The 17,001-nt window shown below is 38.8% G+C and overlaps 1 protein-coding gene across 1 annotated transcript in view; it reads right to left on the bottom strand.

The window, feature by feature from the left end:
- ANKRD33B (ankyrin repeat domain 33B) overlaps positions 1-17,001 on the bottom strand; it is a 56,727-nt gene that overhangs the window by 4,771 nt on the left and 34,955 nt on the right. Inside the window, exons 2-3 of the mRNA XM_023922159.2 lie at positions 12,165-12,294; positions 6,562-6,702 (exon numbers count right to left, since the gene is read on the bottom strand). Coding sequence (XP_023777927.1) covers positions 6,562-6,702; positions 12,165-12,294 — 271 coding nt within the window. The remainder of the gene's footprint in view (positions 1-6,561; positions 6,703-12,164; positions 12,295-17,001) is intronic.

Here is a 17,001-nt window from a genome sequence, read left to right as displayed (position 1 = left end):
ACAATTGGAACCATATCCCGTACTTCACATCCAAGTGATCCTGGGCACACCACCAGTGTACACACATCTTGATGTTTTACAGTATATGGGTATGAATGTAAATGAATTAAATCAGTAGGAAAATGAGGGAATACTCTCTGGTTCAGACAGACAGGTTCTTAAACTGAAGAATTTATATTCTGCCTTTGAACTTTGATCTCAGAGGGAGCTTTGCATGTTCCAGTCTGAAGACTGTTCAGCAGATCTATACCACATTCCCTGGGACAGGCATGGTAACTTTGCCCACCTGCCTTCAACATACTGAGCTCTGCAAAATTCAGTCATGGTATATCTCTGGCCCTGCAGATATTTTCTGGATTTCTTGAAAGGGTTTAAAACTGGGATACAAAAAACCATTTGATTTATTGAAGAGCTTCTTTACCAGATGAAGGACCATTTTCAAACAACCAACACAAAACTGACCTACACAGATCCTGTCACAAAAATGACAGTCTGTTCCATTGCTTTGCAAGAAAGAGAGGTACAGAGACCTGAGAAAAAGACCAGAGAACATCATGATAATTTTTTTTTCAGGGTAGATTACCTTGGAGATAGCATTTAAAACTAGAGTAAAAAGGACTTGACATAAGGAAGGACAAACCAGTTTGTGGTGCGTTCAGTACAACCTTTCCCACAAAGGATGTTTTGTCATTACAGGAAAATAAAGATAAAAAGAGAGCACAAGGAAAGTAATAAAAATTTTACCTTTAACTCTATTAAGTTAATTCCTAAGTCTGAGAAAATCCCTTAAGAGAGGATGTAGAAAGAGACACCCTAAGCAAAATTGCTGATCACAGTTTAAGTTAAGTGAAATTTGCAGAAAGGACCACTCAGAGAGAGAGCACCAGGGCACTGCAGGGACTCAAGCATGGGCCCTGGATTGGAAGGCAGAAAGGAGCCAAAGAAGAGGAAGAGTCAAAGAGTTCACAAGCTGTGGATTTGAAGAAAGGATTACAAGATCTCAGAGGCAGAAGGGTTTGATGAAGTTCATGACCGCAGAAATTATAAATTGGTGAGGGGAGGGAAAAAGACATACCAACACATGCCCTCTTTCTTCATTAACCTGTTTTTGAACCTCCCTATCCAAACTTCCTATGTTTGAGTCTCTTTTGTCTCAGGCTAGCCTCTTTCCCTGGTCTCTTCTTAACACTTGCCTGAGTCTGAACTCCTTCCCAAAAGAGCTGACTGTGACTGTGGCAAATTATGTGGAAGTTGCTTCCTTAATGTACATGTAACAGGCAAGGAATTAATACAAGAAGAACAGCAGCCAAAGGAATTATCTTCAAATAAAAAATTTAATTCTCAGCTTGTAAACAAACAAGAGGTTTATACAGCTGTTTATCATTATCTTCAAGAAAAAGTCATTCCAGTTCTGATATGGTGCAGCTGTGAGAATTTGGAGAAGAGTAGTTCAAAAAGAAGCCTGAGAAAGTGCTCACTGGAGGCTCCCCACCTTTGCTTGGGGGCTGCACTCAGCTCTGGTTCTTGTCTGGGCTATGCCTGTTCCTGGCCATGTACCGTGTTGGTCTGGACCATGACCCACAGACTTCATTTCTTGTTTGACCTCAGACTTACCTTGTCTCTGTGAACTTGCCCTTGTCATCATAGACTTGCCTGGCAATCACTGTAGTGCTGCCTGATCTAGGTTACTGTCACCAGCCCTGCCATGTTCCTTAAAGGAGCACTTTTGTTGATGAGACTGGTGCTGAGGCCTTGCTGCCACCCTTGGCTCACCTCCCTTTGATGTGATGACAGATGGATCCCCAGGTGTTTTGGAAACTCTATCTCAGAAAACAATACTACAGAGTATAGAAATCTCAACCTTTCAAGAGAAATCGATGCTGACCTTGTACCTTGTATCACAAAATCTCCTCTAAGGCATGACTTACCATAGTTTTATTGATTTTCTTCAGGAGACATTCCTGAACAAACTTGAAATTCAGCAGAATGCCTTATCTGGAATATACATGAGTAGTCATGTCCCTTTGTAAATGTGATAGCAGGCTTATTGAACAAGTTGTCATTTCAGTGTAACTATAGCCTACTAGTTTTCTTTCAGGAATGCTGCACTTGCCACTTGCCTTGCTTTCCCTAGACGTTTCCCTGAAGTTCATTGTCAGCACAATTAATTTGAATACACATGCTCCTTTACTATATAAATATCCTGTTTTATTAAGACTTCATGTCCTTTTGAGATGCAGAACTGGCATCTTGAGTTTAAAGAGAGGGGCTGAGGAGGCTCAGACATCTGTTACCAGTCCATTTTATGGGTGGTGTTTAAATCCCAGTCTCCAGACCCAGGGCCACTCCGACAACATTACTAAAACAGCACCGAGACTAGACTGGAGATTACAGCAGGGCATGACACAAGAACAACAACCAGAATATCTAGCTTGCTCTCCTGATAAGCACTGGCAGCGGTGCGGTGCTGGCAGCACAGCAGCCTGTGACAAACTGCCAGTGGGAGACCGGGTCCCCCTTCACCTGCTCTGCTCTCACGAAAAGCAAATTCACATGTTCCAAAGACTCCCTCTGAAAGAGCAGCACTATGGCCAAGTGTCTCAGAGTACCTTAATCATGTAGTGATTGACCTTGGCCCACTCCACAAACTCAAATTTCAGGAGGAGCAGACACTTTGGCAATCCAGCTCCAACCATCTGTCACACATTGCTGTTACCTCTTTCCTCATCTGACTGTGCTGAATCCATGCTAAGGCAGCCAGGAAGGCAAGTTATTCTGCTTTGCTGACCTCCTGCGTTGCCATAAGTAGCCGGCCATCAGCAGAGGTCTTTTCCAGGCCACTGAACAGATACTGGGTTTAAAAACCTCCTGGCTGTAACTCTTTTCTAAATACATATAACTGCTTTGTAGCTGTGCAAGTAGACCCACAGCTGATTATGGGTGTTTCTCTTCTATGTTGACATACATTTTTACATTTTAATATCAAATTTTGCTGCTTTATTTGTGAAATTGATTTTTTCACCAAATCATTTAATAACTCCTTTTACCTATTTCAGCTCACTAGTACTTCATTGTCAGCAACCACTCAGTGTCCCTTAAGTCCCAAAACTACTTCTAAATCCATTCTGAATGAGCATTTCCCTCCTTCCCTCCCTCCATTTCACCAGACTGTGCAGTGCTAAAAAATACTCAGATATTAAAATGGGTGCAGGCAATTTACTACACTTCCTTTGTGGCCCCTATTTTGAGCTGAAAATGTGAGGATCTGCAAGTACTCACTGAAACTGCAGTTTAGAAAATCAAAATTATATTAACTCATCAGATCTTTAGTTGGTGGATGATCTTTGGTATCCTCACTATTTCTGATGCAGAAATAGGTTGATAAAACTTGCTGTAGGCAAACTCAAGATGGAGGCTTAAAAAGTAATCTTCTGGCTATCTAAAGGTTTGTTCTTTTCAATATTTTGTTTTCTTATGAATCATGGAAACAAGAAATAGCTATTCAGATGCCTGAGGCAGCAACCACAGCAGTGAACTTTGATAATGACACTTTTAGTATAAGAATCAGAATAACAAATGCTGAGTTATTTAAATAGCTGAAAGGCTGTGAAACAGCTTCTAGTGACCCAAACAGAAAGAGCAAGCTTCCCTCCGATCTCTAGTGATAATAATAGGTCATGATACCATAAGGCTAATTTGATAAGTCAGAAAATCATAGGATTGAAGTTTCATTTTAAGTGACGATTTATAACACTCACTGGAAAATTTTGGAATAACATCTGCATCTGAAGTATGTATGAGTCTAGAAGGTGCATCTGTTTCTAGCAGTGTTTAAGCTCCCACAGTAGTTTCATAACTTTTTGTCATAAAAATATAAATGTGTGATCCAATTCTGTCATGGGGTGGCTTTACCTTTAAGACAGCCTTGGGAGATAAAGAAGTTGAAACTGCTGGTGGCTGATGAGAGTCTTTCCTCCTGACCAATTATCAGTCATTTATAAGAATTGACAGCAGTTTTGACCATTGAAAAGTGAGATCAACTTGTGAACCCTACCTTAAGATGTAAAGCCAGAGCTCTCTTGTTCTCTTTGTTTTCTGGCTGTGAAAGGTAACAGAGCTCCGGCTGGCCTCCTGTTCTCTGCCCAGGCCACGTGGCTCAGGCAGGGGCTGGGCTGGGCCCAGCGGCTCCTGGCCGGGAGATGGGGCCTGCAGGGCTTGCCCTGTGCTCTGGCCGGGCCAGGCCGCTCCCTGGCTCGGCTGCAGTTTTTGCTGTGACTGAATTCACCAGAGACTGCCAACTAAGGAAAGAAAAAAAGCTCTTGACCTGCGGCAGGCTGAGACAGTGACACTCTCCAGAGCAGCCATGAAGAATCTTCCATCGCAGACAGCTCCAGCTGCTGCTCAGGCAGAGATCACAGAACCATCTACAAAGCCCGGGCAAGATTTTAACCTTTTCATTACCCAGATGAGACTTGCAGATTAATCCTTTTTTTCCAGAGAAAGAAAAAGAGAGTAATCAACATGTAAAGAGACTTTATAAACCATCAGAGACAGTAAAGAAAAGAAGCTTCAGAAAAGGTAGAGAATAAGGAGATGCTTTATAAGCTGAAATAATTTTCTGTTAAAGCTATGGAGATGGACAACAAGGTCTTGAAAAAACTCCTTTAATTCATGACAGAGTATATAGGGAGGAATAGAGTGTTCAAAGTGTAGATTTTGAGTAAAAAGTAGAGTAATTGTGATACAGTGAAGTGCTGGAACAGAGTGAAGCGAAAATTTGAAGCCTTGGGGGGCAATGAGAAAACTGTTTTCTAGTGGAGCTCACAAAGACAGATGAAGAGAACTTTTGCCTTTGAATAACTCATCCTTAAAATGACATCCCTAGACTCATGGCCCATGCACACCTCAGAGTGATGTAAAATGGGAGGAGTAAACTCTGAGGACAGATTTCCAGGCAGCTGGCATCAGGAAAATAGAAAGCTATAGCAAGAAATAGCTTTCTTGTGGAAAACTCCATAAATTAGCAGAAGAAAACTTCTGTTTCTCTACAAAGACTGATGAAAAGACTGTAGCAGGAATTGGGACTGTTTTAAACACCAAAGTTCCAAAGTTTTTGTCTCTATGTTGTCCTGTGAACAAAGGAATGGTGGGTAGTGGGGGATAAAAAAGGTTTTCTGGAAGTTTGTTCTGGTGTTCTTATTCTTGTAGTTTGTTAATAAACTTTCTTTATTCCTTTTTAAGTTTTAAGCCTGTTTTGCTCTTGCTCTAATCCATATCTCACAGCAAGAAATAAGTAATTTTTTAGTTACTGGTTTAAAACCACGACAAATTCCTAATCCTTTGTTCCAGAGTAAGAGGCTACAGAACTTAGCAGAAAATAATACAGCAGTTACCACATTATGTTTTCTGTGCCCTGTCTATGTCTAGAAACTGGATATTATGAAATGAAGGATAGTAATATCACTATGCTTGATAAAATCATGCAATTTAAAATATTTTGATTATGAGGGATTACACTCTTGTGACAATAAAATCACTGCAATGGACTCCTTATTCAAGATCTCTCTCAATGAAATGGACCTGTAGGACTCTTGATCTAGCTAGTAACAATATTCACACACCATTTGTTATTATTTTCACAATATTTAATTTGTGTTATATATTTGCTGCTGAAAAAACATAAATATATACTAATATAACCTAGTTATTTAATTATTTTCTAACATTTTAAATACCAAACACTTAATATAAAAAACCCATACAGTATTGTGGCTGAAAAACGCTGTATGTTAGGACTGCTCTTGTAGAGGCTGTTGCCCCTCAAGGGGCCTTCTGAGTCTCCTCTCCAGGACCCCCTTCACCTTGCAATGCAATACAGCTGGAAATTCAGCACACAAGAGTCAAGAGCAAGAAACATAATTCCTGTTCTCAGATGTCAAGAGAGACAGGTGGGCAGAGAGAGATCTGTTCACTCCCTGTGTCATAGCTCCCTCCTCACAGCAGACACAGACCTGATGGTGCCCAGTTGCTCATAAACCTGGAAACCAAACTGAGAGCTGTAGAGGCATTAACAAAAAAAATAAGTCACCAAATTTCCCACCAGTGGCCCCTACACCCAACTCTCCTGACAGGAGCTGGAGCCCCCAAAGCTTTTTAGTCCCCACCACAGTTCAAGGCAGAAATGGAGGTCTGGCTGTGGTCTCACCCTTGCACTGTCACACACAGAGAAGGCAGCAAGCGACCTGCATGTCTTTCCCACCTGTGTCATGGATTTCATTAACTCCCCTTCTACAAATTTTGATGATCCTGCTCCCCAGACTCTCTTGGAGACAATCAGTCTCACCCTCAGAGCTCTAGAAGAGCTCATGGGTAAGTCTGTACAAACAAACTGAATGCTCCTACAGCACATGCCTTCACTGCCTTCACTGTGGCTTATTTAAAAGCTGCACCCACTTCCAGGGAAGGCTGTATGACAGTTCTCAGAGCAAACATCCCAAGAGCCAGTTTTTTTCTTGGTAGTTGTTAGATGGTGGCAAAGAAGAAGAAAAGTACTTTGCATACCTGCCATCATCAAGGCTTTCACACATTCTGTTCGACCCTGCATTGCAGATTTCATCAGTGCTGTGAATCCAAATGCATTTCTCTTCTCAATATCAAGCCCAGGAAAATAGTTCAACAAATAGTTTGTAATGGTTATGTGCCCTTTAAAGAAACAAAAAAGCGGAGAAAATATGTCACACAATGCAGGTGCTGTCTCAGGGATAAACCAAAAATTTACTCCTGCGGGTCTATCTAATAACTGGAAAATGCATATAGTTAAGTAAGATCTCTTTTCTTTGTGTCCTCTTCCACTCATTGCAGTCATCAGCCATAGGGTTAAGGGTCTGACTTGTGACCAGAATATTGGGATAGGAGGTAGAAAATCGGGGTTCCCACCTTCTCTCAAATTTCTCTCCTTTCTGAAAAGTCAGTTTAAGGTAAGGGAATAACTGAAGATCAGAAATAGTCACTCTGAGGATGGGCCTCAGAAACTGGGGCCTCAGTTTCTTTACCCAGTGAGTAGCACTGCAGAGGGAATCTCTACAACTTATGGAAGGAAGGCCCACCACAGGGGTAACTGATTGCAAAGGTTCATCTTTTTCCCTCCCCTGGTAAATTTGAGCCTTACAATCATGGTGCTTCATTAAAAAGTGATGACTGCACATAGTTGTTCCAGACAATAATGCTATCAAACCATGCCAGGTCTGATACAAGAGAAAGCAATATTTTGTGTAGGATCTCACATTTTTATTTTTCCATCTGACAGTGTAAAGCCACTTCTCTACTCTCCTGCAGTTGAAAAGTCAGATTGAAGTTCAGTTTTGGTAGTAAAATTATTTAAGTTCTGCTCCAAAAAGCAACTGTTGTTGCCATTCATGTGCCTTGTATGTCAGGATAACTGGTGTCTACAAGGCTATACTGAGGAGCTAAACACATCTCTGGCTAAATGGTTGGAAGACCAATTAAGACATCAAATCTTTATAATTGGACTATCAGATGAATAGCTAGTGCCGTTATGACTCAATCAAAACAGTTTTCCCTTCACTTGTCAATCATTTTATGATGCTTTGATGCTCTGTAATATAATGCCATCTGTCAGGTAGCTGCAACAATCACAATTTAATTAGTAGGAGCTGTAAAAATATTCTCTCATCTCGCTCTGCAGACCAGATGACTATTCTGTAATGCATGTCATTCAAATGCATCTAGAAATGTTACTGAAGCAGATTATAATTCATACAGGACAGTTATAAAAGTCTATAGCATCACATCTGGTGTGGATTTCATCAGCAGTCACTTCGTACCAACACAGTCCTCCATTCACTTGGAAAACCAAGTTAAGAAAGTCTTTACCAATTAATTTGTGTTGCAGGTGTTACTTTTTCTCTCCTATAAATTTTTTTACTTTTTTACCTTTCTGCATAACCGGAGACTCTCATGAAATCTGAGGAGATGTAAAGATAATGCATATCAGATGAGCAACTCCACAGCCAGAGAAAACCAAATAAAAAGTCCCCTGTATGTTGTGCAGTCCAATGAGAATGAAATATAAAGATTCAGCAAACCACAAGCTGAACAAAGCAAAAGTGAACTGGGTTCAGGGCAGGATCAAGTGACCTGGTCCTGCTTACTCAATACAGGGGTTTCAGCTTTACTGATTCTATGGCATAAAATCAAATCCTGGCAATGAATCAGTTGCTACTGGGAGAATCTTTGTGCCCAAATTGTTTTGCAGGACATGCTCTGCTTCAGTGATGTGGAACATGTGTCTTCATGAAGGTTTTGGAGCAGTTGAAATCCTGCTTTTTGACCACAAAAACCAGGGACAAACTGAAACAAGTAGAAATAATAAGATGGAAGATTTTCCAGCAGTTATTACATCACTAAAGATGTTCTACACTTTGCCAAAAGTATAATTACAGTAAGAGGTGCTTTGCAAATCTGGGGTGATCCTAAGAATTAATCCTGAAAGACCTTGCTTAACCAAAACTCTGCAGGGGACTAGAAATGGCTTCAAATGAGACAGAAAAAAAAAAAATACAATTCAAACAGATATCAAATCCAAAGCAAAACTCAGAGCTGCCAAGTTTTAGTTCAAACCCTGTCCTATGCTTTTGATTTAATGCCATGAAGTTTGCTTTGGTTCTCCTGTGTCTGAGTGAACAATCAGCCTTTACCTAAATTGTAAACTGGGTGAACCTCATGTGATGTAAAGTCTGCTATGAAAGCCATATGCAGCTCTAAAATAAATGAGCCTGGGCTCAGCCTGTTTGATGACACTGAATTCAAAGCAGGCTCTTGCTGATTGTAAGCCAGATCTACTTCCTACCAGAACTGGCGCACTAAGGGTTGACTTCTTCTCCATGTGAGCCATATTTAGAGATCAGCACAGATGTCCATAATAGCTTAATTCACTTAATTGCTGCCACAAAGGAAAAATCTATAATGATGACAATATTGCCTAATAATCTGTGTAATACAGGCACAAGGATAAGCTGCATAGTAAAGAAGACTCTTTGTCAAATAACATTTCACTCCTGAATTGTACCTGCAAAACACTTGAGTTTGGCCTGCAGGTAGTGAATGCTTTCTCACAGATGGATGGAACCAAGGACACCCAGAAGGCTTTATCCTCTGGGTGTTTTAGGTGTTTGTGTTCTCATGTCTTTCTTAATAAACAGAAACTGGGATAACTTACAATTTTGTGTTCCTAGCTCTACAGTCTTGCCCCAAGTTGGTGGCTGTAACATAAAACATCTATACTTTGTAAGCAAATACAACTCCCTCTTAAGACCAGTGCATACCAATTACTATACACTGATGTAGCTACATCCCTATCAGCAGCAGAACTGAGGAAAAAAAAGTAATTTTCCTTATTTTTCTTTTTTTAATCACTCTCCTTCCTCCCTTTCTTTCTGCTTGTTATTTAAATAGCTTGTTTGTATCAATCTCCTATTTTTTCTGCGTTGTCCTTGTAAGGATGTTTAATGATTTTCTTTCGGCTTCAATAGCTTCACGACAGATTTCTGGGCACCACCTGCTGCAGACTGCAATGCATTTACAATTCTGGAAGGCAAGATTTCTTTGAAAAGGGATATAAGAAATAGGAAATATTGAGAAAGCAGGTGAACAGACAAATTTTCAGTTCTGAAATTTACACACAAAGCAGAGGACTTTGTGGTTATTTTTCTATACTAATAAGCTTGTTAAGACAGTACTGCTTTCCACTGATCCTTTCAATCTGTCTTTCTCTGGTCAGCCCATGCAGAAAACTTCAGCCTTAGCTACTTTTGTTGGAGGAGGAGAATATCAAATTATCAAAAGGAATACAAAGCAATACAACTGAATTCACTCATGTTCTGAGACTCTACCTGCTCTCTAATTTAATCCCATTTAATTCAAGCTGATGCTCATATTTGAGCATCATGTCTGGGCAGTCGTGAAATGACATAGGCAAGTATGGATTTTACACTCTTCAGCACAAGTGAAGAGACCTCTCTGTCATCTCTTTTGGTATGTATACCTCATAATATAGATGCATACTCTGAAACACACAGGACAATTCCTCAGGACCACACCTTTTTTTCCCATATAGCTCCTGTTTGGGGTCTGGTCATAAATGATGGCCCACTTGGTAGTGGATAATAACAAAAATGGCAGCACTCTCTGGAATCTTCAAATACCACCTTAAAAATATCTGAAATAATGTGAAATAATGTGAAGAAAACCCATAGTTTTGGTATAAATAACAGTGATCTCAGAATAATTTATTTTGCAAAAATGTGATTACTTGTCACAGCCTAAAGTTAACCCCTCCCCCCAAAAATAAATTCTCCACTAAAGGCAAGCTTGCATAAGCTTTTCTTTCAGGTCTTTATAATACACTGCTCAGTGTTACTACTTAACATCCAGCAATAATTAAGCAGCATCTCTTGCACTGTAACTCTTCTGGTTGCAATGTTAGCCTCACAGTAATCTCTATTAACACTGCAGCAGTATCTTGTGGTAATTAATTAAATAACTGGTGTAAACACTGTAGCTCAGGATTAGCACAGGCAGGGGAAAACATCCAAGTTGTTGGGGTTTTGTATAAACTTCTGTTGACTACAGTAATTTCCATTTTCTTTTGGGATCAATAGCAAGTACTGGCAGCGACAGTCAAGTCAATGTCAGCCCACTGGATTAATTCTGAGCTCATTATCATAAGTTAAAAAGGTCAAGAAGGAGGCAATATTAAACCTTTTTTTAGTTCAAATTTACATTAAGGCAGATAAATAGAAGTAGATTAGTGTTTTGGAGACATTTCCACCTTCTTTGGAAAGCTACTGTACTCATGACATTGCTATTAATGTGATCACAGTTTTTACTTCCAGTATTCAAGACCCATCTTGCAGGACCTTTCACAGAGTTCACTTTTTGATGCAACTCAAAGCAAGGTTAGGAACTACCTGGAAATGTCCAGTGGCACTAAATTGACATGGAATCCGAAGTGCTCCAATCTTTAGAATGGCTTGAATGATATTCCCTGGTGGAAATTTGTTCCCCTCAAGCAGCCAGTGCTCAGGGGTAAGTACTATGTCCCATGAACTCCTACAAACATCGCAGACTCTTCACCAGCCAGCAGATATGCTAAAGACCAGCTATGCATTTCCTTGTAAAGTGACTGCCTTTGCAGAGTGTGCTTGAAGAATGCAAAGGAAACTGGGGATGCAGAGCTAGACGGCCCCTGGAACAGCTTTTAGATTACGAAGTGTTGGCATCCTTCCTTGGAGAATTTTTTCCTGATTTACATGCTTTAGCATGTAACTTTGTTAATACTTGTTTGAGAAAACTAAGGCTTCCCTTAAAGAGTAAAGCACAGCCCTACAGTTTTAACAGAAATAATTAAAGGATTGTTTTCTAACTGAACACTGGAAATAAGGAGCTCTCCTGAGAGTTTCTCTTACATCTATGTGATTTGTTACACTCATTCACTGAATATTACCATGCTGGGTGGGATAAAAGAAAACCTTGTGCTAAAACCTGCTCTCACTTCATCAGAATTAACATTGTTGATGTAGATATCAACTGTTATAAAAGGATCATTAGCAAATACTAAATCCTGCTGAGTTTTTTTTGCTTTTTAAGTATGATATGGATGAAAACTGTTTTAGCAGCTAAGGTATTTCTTAATGATGATATGTTTCCCACAGTCATCAATTACTAGAGACTCTCTGGGATAGGTACAGCAAGCATGGGAGAAAAGCAGTAATGAAGCATATTACACAGCCACAGTGTTCAATTGTTGCTGCCAGAGCAAACATTGGAAAATCAGCTTAAAGGAACAAAACACTATAATACTGCACACTTGGGATGAGATTTTCTTTATTTTTAAGTTAAAATAATTAATGATATCTACTAAAAATGTATAGCTTTTGCTGCCCTAATCTACTGGATAAATACTACTGTAGATTAATTAGTTCAAAGAAAAACATAACAAACCTGATTGGGAGTGGGCTTGGCCAGAATTATTTTACACAGAATAATTTCTTTCAGGGATTTGAAAAAAAATCCTAAAAAAATGTAACCTAAACACACACTCTTCCCAAGACCCTGCATGTAAGAGGTGATACAAAGACCCTTACCTGCCTGTGCAGCTGTAATTAGAGCTGTGTTCCCTTCGTTGTCCTGCCAGTTCACATCAAGGTGAGGGCATTGTGCTAAGGCTATTACAATATCCACATAACCTTGGTAACAGGCAATGATAAGACCATTCTGTAAGGTAAAATATAAAATGAGAGTTAGGTTTGACAGACTGAGAAAAAAAATCACTAAAGAAGTTTACTAGACAGATTTTTCTTTTTTTTTACCCCCCCAGAAAAAAGAACTGAAAAGGTACCAGCGTAACTAGTGATCAGCTCCAGGCACAATGTTCAGATCAAAAACTGTTCTTTTTATCTCTGCCCTTTGGCAAGTAATGTTTGACATTCCTCTGAAATACCTATGAGAGTAGGTATTACATTATGCTACATGCAAAGTAACTGTTTCCAAATGGCTTATGCTTATATGGCTATATACTATACACTCAAATGAGAATAAATCTGATTTTATTATCTAATAAAATGAACCCAGCAGGTAAAATGAACTGGACCTGCTCTGAATATTAATTCTCTGAAAAACAACTACTTGTTCTGTGAAAGGGAAGTGGTAGGCAGGAGTTGTGTTCATACTTCCTCTTGCTATCTTTAAATAATTCAAATTTCCCATTAGAACTATGTCTCTGTTTTTTATAATCATAAATAAAATTAAATTGCTTTTAGAGGGCCTGTTTAATGTGTTTTATGACACCTGGAAGCTGTAAAATTTCTAGGAGGAAGCCAAGCCAGGAGGTAAACCTTGTAACTATGCTTGGTACCCAGACAGCGTTTCATTTCATTGCAGCAAACTGACAGCTTCCCTAAAATACAGCAAAATACACTTGTCATTAATTAAATGGAACCACAGTGCTTAATCCTGGATGCTCTCTTGACCACTAGGATTAAAGCCATTATCTCCAGTCTTCAGGATTACTTGGGCAGCCCTCATTCATCTGGCTGGGGCTGATGGGTGTAGAGGAGGTCAGGCACAGATAAATCAGCGTTCCCTGCACTCCCTCCTCACTGCCAGCATATTACTCAGTGTGCCTGAGCATCGCATGAGCATCTGACTGCTGAAAAGATGAGGGCAGAGACACAAATTTCAAATTGCCTGGTAACCCTGCCTGCCTGAAATGCACTCACATGAAAGACTTGCAAGGAGAACCTGGTAATGAAAACAGAATATCCCACTCCTGATTCCTCCATCATTTTTCCCTTGCCTACACATTCTCTTTATTTTTTTTCCTCATGGACCTTACTTGGAGATGTTCACCAGATGACAACTGTGGCTTCTGCTTTATTGTCATCTTAACTAGTTATTTATTCAGTTCCTCTTTCACTGTCATTCTGGATAGTTCTGTTGGCTGAGGTGGCAAACACCTTCATTGAGATACAGGAGTGATATTTACTCTTTAGGCTGTTCACAGGCTATGTAGGTTATTTCTCAATTATACCTTTCAATAAAATAATTACTCTGTGTTTTTTTTGTTCTTAATTCACTCTTGCCCTCAGCATGAAGAAACACTTACTGCTGCTTTATAAAAAGCATCTTCATTTCCTTGTGAAGGACCTGTAATACTACAAAGCCTTCTATTGAAATTGCACAGAGGATTCTGCCCTTTTTGTTTGTTTTTTACTAAACGTACATATTTTCCTGGTGGGACTGTTCAGATTAATCCAAGTTTTACTGTAAAGTAATAGCTTTTAAGCTATTAATAGCTTTTTTTTTAGCTTTTAAGAAACATGTGTCAGTGTCCATTTTGTAGGGACTTGAGCATTATTTAAATTCTTTAATAACTTAATTTTTCACCCAAACATCAGGATATAGGTCTTTATAACTCCAAAAGCTGTGCAGATTTAATGTCACTGATGTTGGAGACAATCACATGACAACAACACACCAAGTTCATGCAACAAGAGACAAATTTTATTGTTGGGTGCCTCCTTTTATGGGGGCTTCAAATTTTCTGCAATTACATATGTGATTGGTTAGGGATCTTAGCTCTGCTCAGCTCACTGGCCAATGATCTGGATGCATTCATGATTCAGGGGGATTGGCCGGGGCCCCCTGTTTGAGTTTGAATCTGACCTAACATTATCATACCCAGGGACTTGTTTACCTCTATTCTCTAATGAGCTAGGCTGATCAAGTTGGTGTCTGTCAGGGCTAATTTATCTATGCAGCTTACAGCCAGCTGAAGCTGTCACAGTTCCTCCTGTTCCGTTTAAAAAATACAAAGTGTTCTTTGTCCTCCTCTGCACAGACAGGAAGTATGACAAGACAGCGTGATGGCACAGATGATTCTCCCTAACTTGACAAGCCTAGCCTCTCCCAGCCACCAATGTATCCCATATATCATTGAAGATGTAACATTCATACCCAGGAGCTGTCATATGCCATTACCAACAACACAAGTTTTCAAATTGGAATTCAGCAGACTCATTACTTGGAACTTACAATCTTATATCTTAACTCTACAAACAAGAAACATTTCAACCTTAGAACCATGGGAAAACCAACCAACAGAGGAAACAACTAGTCTAGATTCGTGACCTTAAATAGATAAATCATTAAGTCCTCATATCTTTAAGTATATAGAATTCTTAAATAAATAGTCACTTCAAGATGCCCAGATTTCTATGATGAAAAGCAATTCAAAATTACTGGATTCTGGAAATTTTCTAACAGTGTCAAATGCTTTAGGGTATAGATAGCCTCAGCCACTCCACTCTGTGGGTTCTCAATAGATATTCCCCTCTTTCTTGTTTAACAAGAATACATTTTAAAGTGCTATGCATAGTCCCCATGATGGCTTGTCCTGCTGGTGAGTGGGGAATACTAGTATGGTGTAACACACCCTAGAGCTGTAGGAATCATCTTGTATTTAGTGAAGTATACAACCACTTTTGAAAGTACCATTTAGCAAACCAATTCAAAATTATCAAAGGAAAAATCCCCTGTGTCAGTTAGGTTCTACAGGTTACATCCTCGTATACAATCAAAAATGACATGTCCTTGTGTTTGTAATGTCTCTAAAATATTTGACTCTTGAGGTCCTTGAGTAAAGTCATAAGTAAATTGTTTTGTGAAGGATTCTTCGTTTGATCATGATCTTAACTTATTTGATGGATAGATATAATGTTAACAACACCATTCAGTTGCATTTGTTGAATTTGTTTGTATAGTTATAACACTGAAAGCATGGTGCAAAAATGGTTGGGTTGTCTGTCTCCACAAACACAGACAGTCTGCAGCACCAGAGACCAGAGTCATTAAAACTGGATCATTTTTGTTATCTAAGGACACCTACTAAGTTGTTTCTTGAGGCTGGAGGAGACCATGTTACTCACTTGCACAGCTATTGTACTGAGTCATTGACTGTAAGAGATGACACACTGCATGTTCTCCAGAAGTCAGAGGAATTTATATTAATTTTAACATAATCCTTGTCATTTGCAGAGTTGGTAAACACAGTGCTGGCTTAACTAAATATGGACAATAATATCTGGTAGAAACAGTTTTTGTTTCCTTTTAAATGCTACAGTACTTAAGACAGTCAAATCAGCACTTCCATAAGTATTCATTTTGCAAAAGTCATTATTGGGTAATAGTTATGGACTAAAAGAATAATATTCTTTTGTATAAATTAAATCATAATTTAAAGAAAGGAGTCATAGGAGTTATGCAGAAAAGAAACCAACAAGCATTGTTGAAATGAAATGCAAAAATGTTACTGAAATGCAAAATATTTCTGCTAAGACTGCTGTCTGAAATACCTTTGAAGTAAATTTAACAAGACTCTTAGAACATATTTACAGGTTTACAAACCAAGTTTTAGAAAAATCAAATCATGTCAAAGAAAATTACCTGTTTGTCCTAATAAGCTTAGATACATTTCCCTTTGATTGCAAGTAAAGCATTTGCACCTTCTTTTAAATCAATGCATATGATCTTAAACTATGGTGCCAGTGATGCACAGGTCACATTGAGCTCATTGTCTCAAACAAGGTGAGCGGAAACACATAAATCCCCCCCAGACATGTAAACATGCACTCTATTATCCAGCTACACAAACACCTTCTCTTTAAACCAAATTAGTACCTCTATGTTTGCTTTCATGAACTTAGGATGTTCTTTTCAGGACCTTTAAAAAAACAGTGTCTTTGAATTCTAAAATGTCACAAATATTAATGAAGTCCATGTCTCAGTGAAGCTGTCTTTTTGTCTAAGGAAGATAACAGGACGCTGTCACAAACCACCTCTTTTTACTGGGCAATTGGTTAGGTCACTTATGGTAGGTTTATAATAAAGACCTGTACCTCTGCAACACAAGACAGCTGTTTACAGCAAGTCTTTAACTGGGAAATACTCGTAATACGGTTCAAATTGACGTATTAAAATATTAAATGTATCACCTTTATTTCTTACCAAGAAAATCTCCTTCAAAGCAAGATACTAGTGTCTTCTTTATTAAAACTCCAGACACTGCAATCTAGAGATGGCAAGACTATAATAAATTGTATTTGATCTGATTTTAAACTCTTAATGAATTTTAGTCCTCCGTGCTGAATATTTGTGTTATGCAGGTAGAAAGTAAAATTTAACAATTTTGTTTTTCCTGTGTAATCATCTTGGGTTCTGATTCGTAACTTTGGGATACTAAGAATTTCGTAAGACTTTCAGGGACAACAAATAAACAAATTTCATAAATATAATAGAAAAGGTTTTAATAGAAAAGCTCCAACTTTGAATTCAAAAACAAAACAGTCTTTTCTATTTTGGACTTATTTCAAACTTTCATTCTAGGTTTTCACACCTCCACATAATCTGCTTGTTTTCTACAAT

This window comes from Cyanistes caeruleus, chromosome 1, assembly GCF_971803275.1.
Source record: "Cyanistes caeruleus chromosome 1, bCyaCae1.hap1.1, whole genome shotgun sequence".
Lineage (NCBI taxonomy): Eukaryota > Metazoa > Chordata > Aves > Passeriformes > Paridae > Cyanistes > Cyanistes caeruleus.
This window is presented reverse-complemented; position numbering and strand designations above follow the sequence as displayed.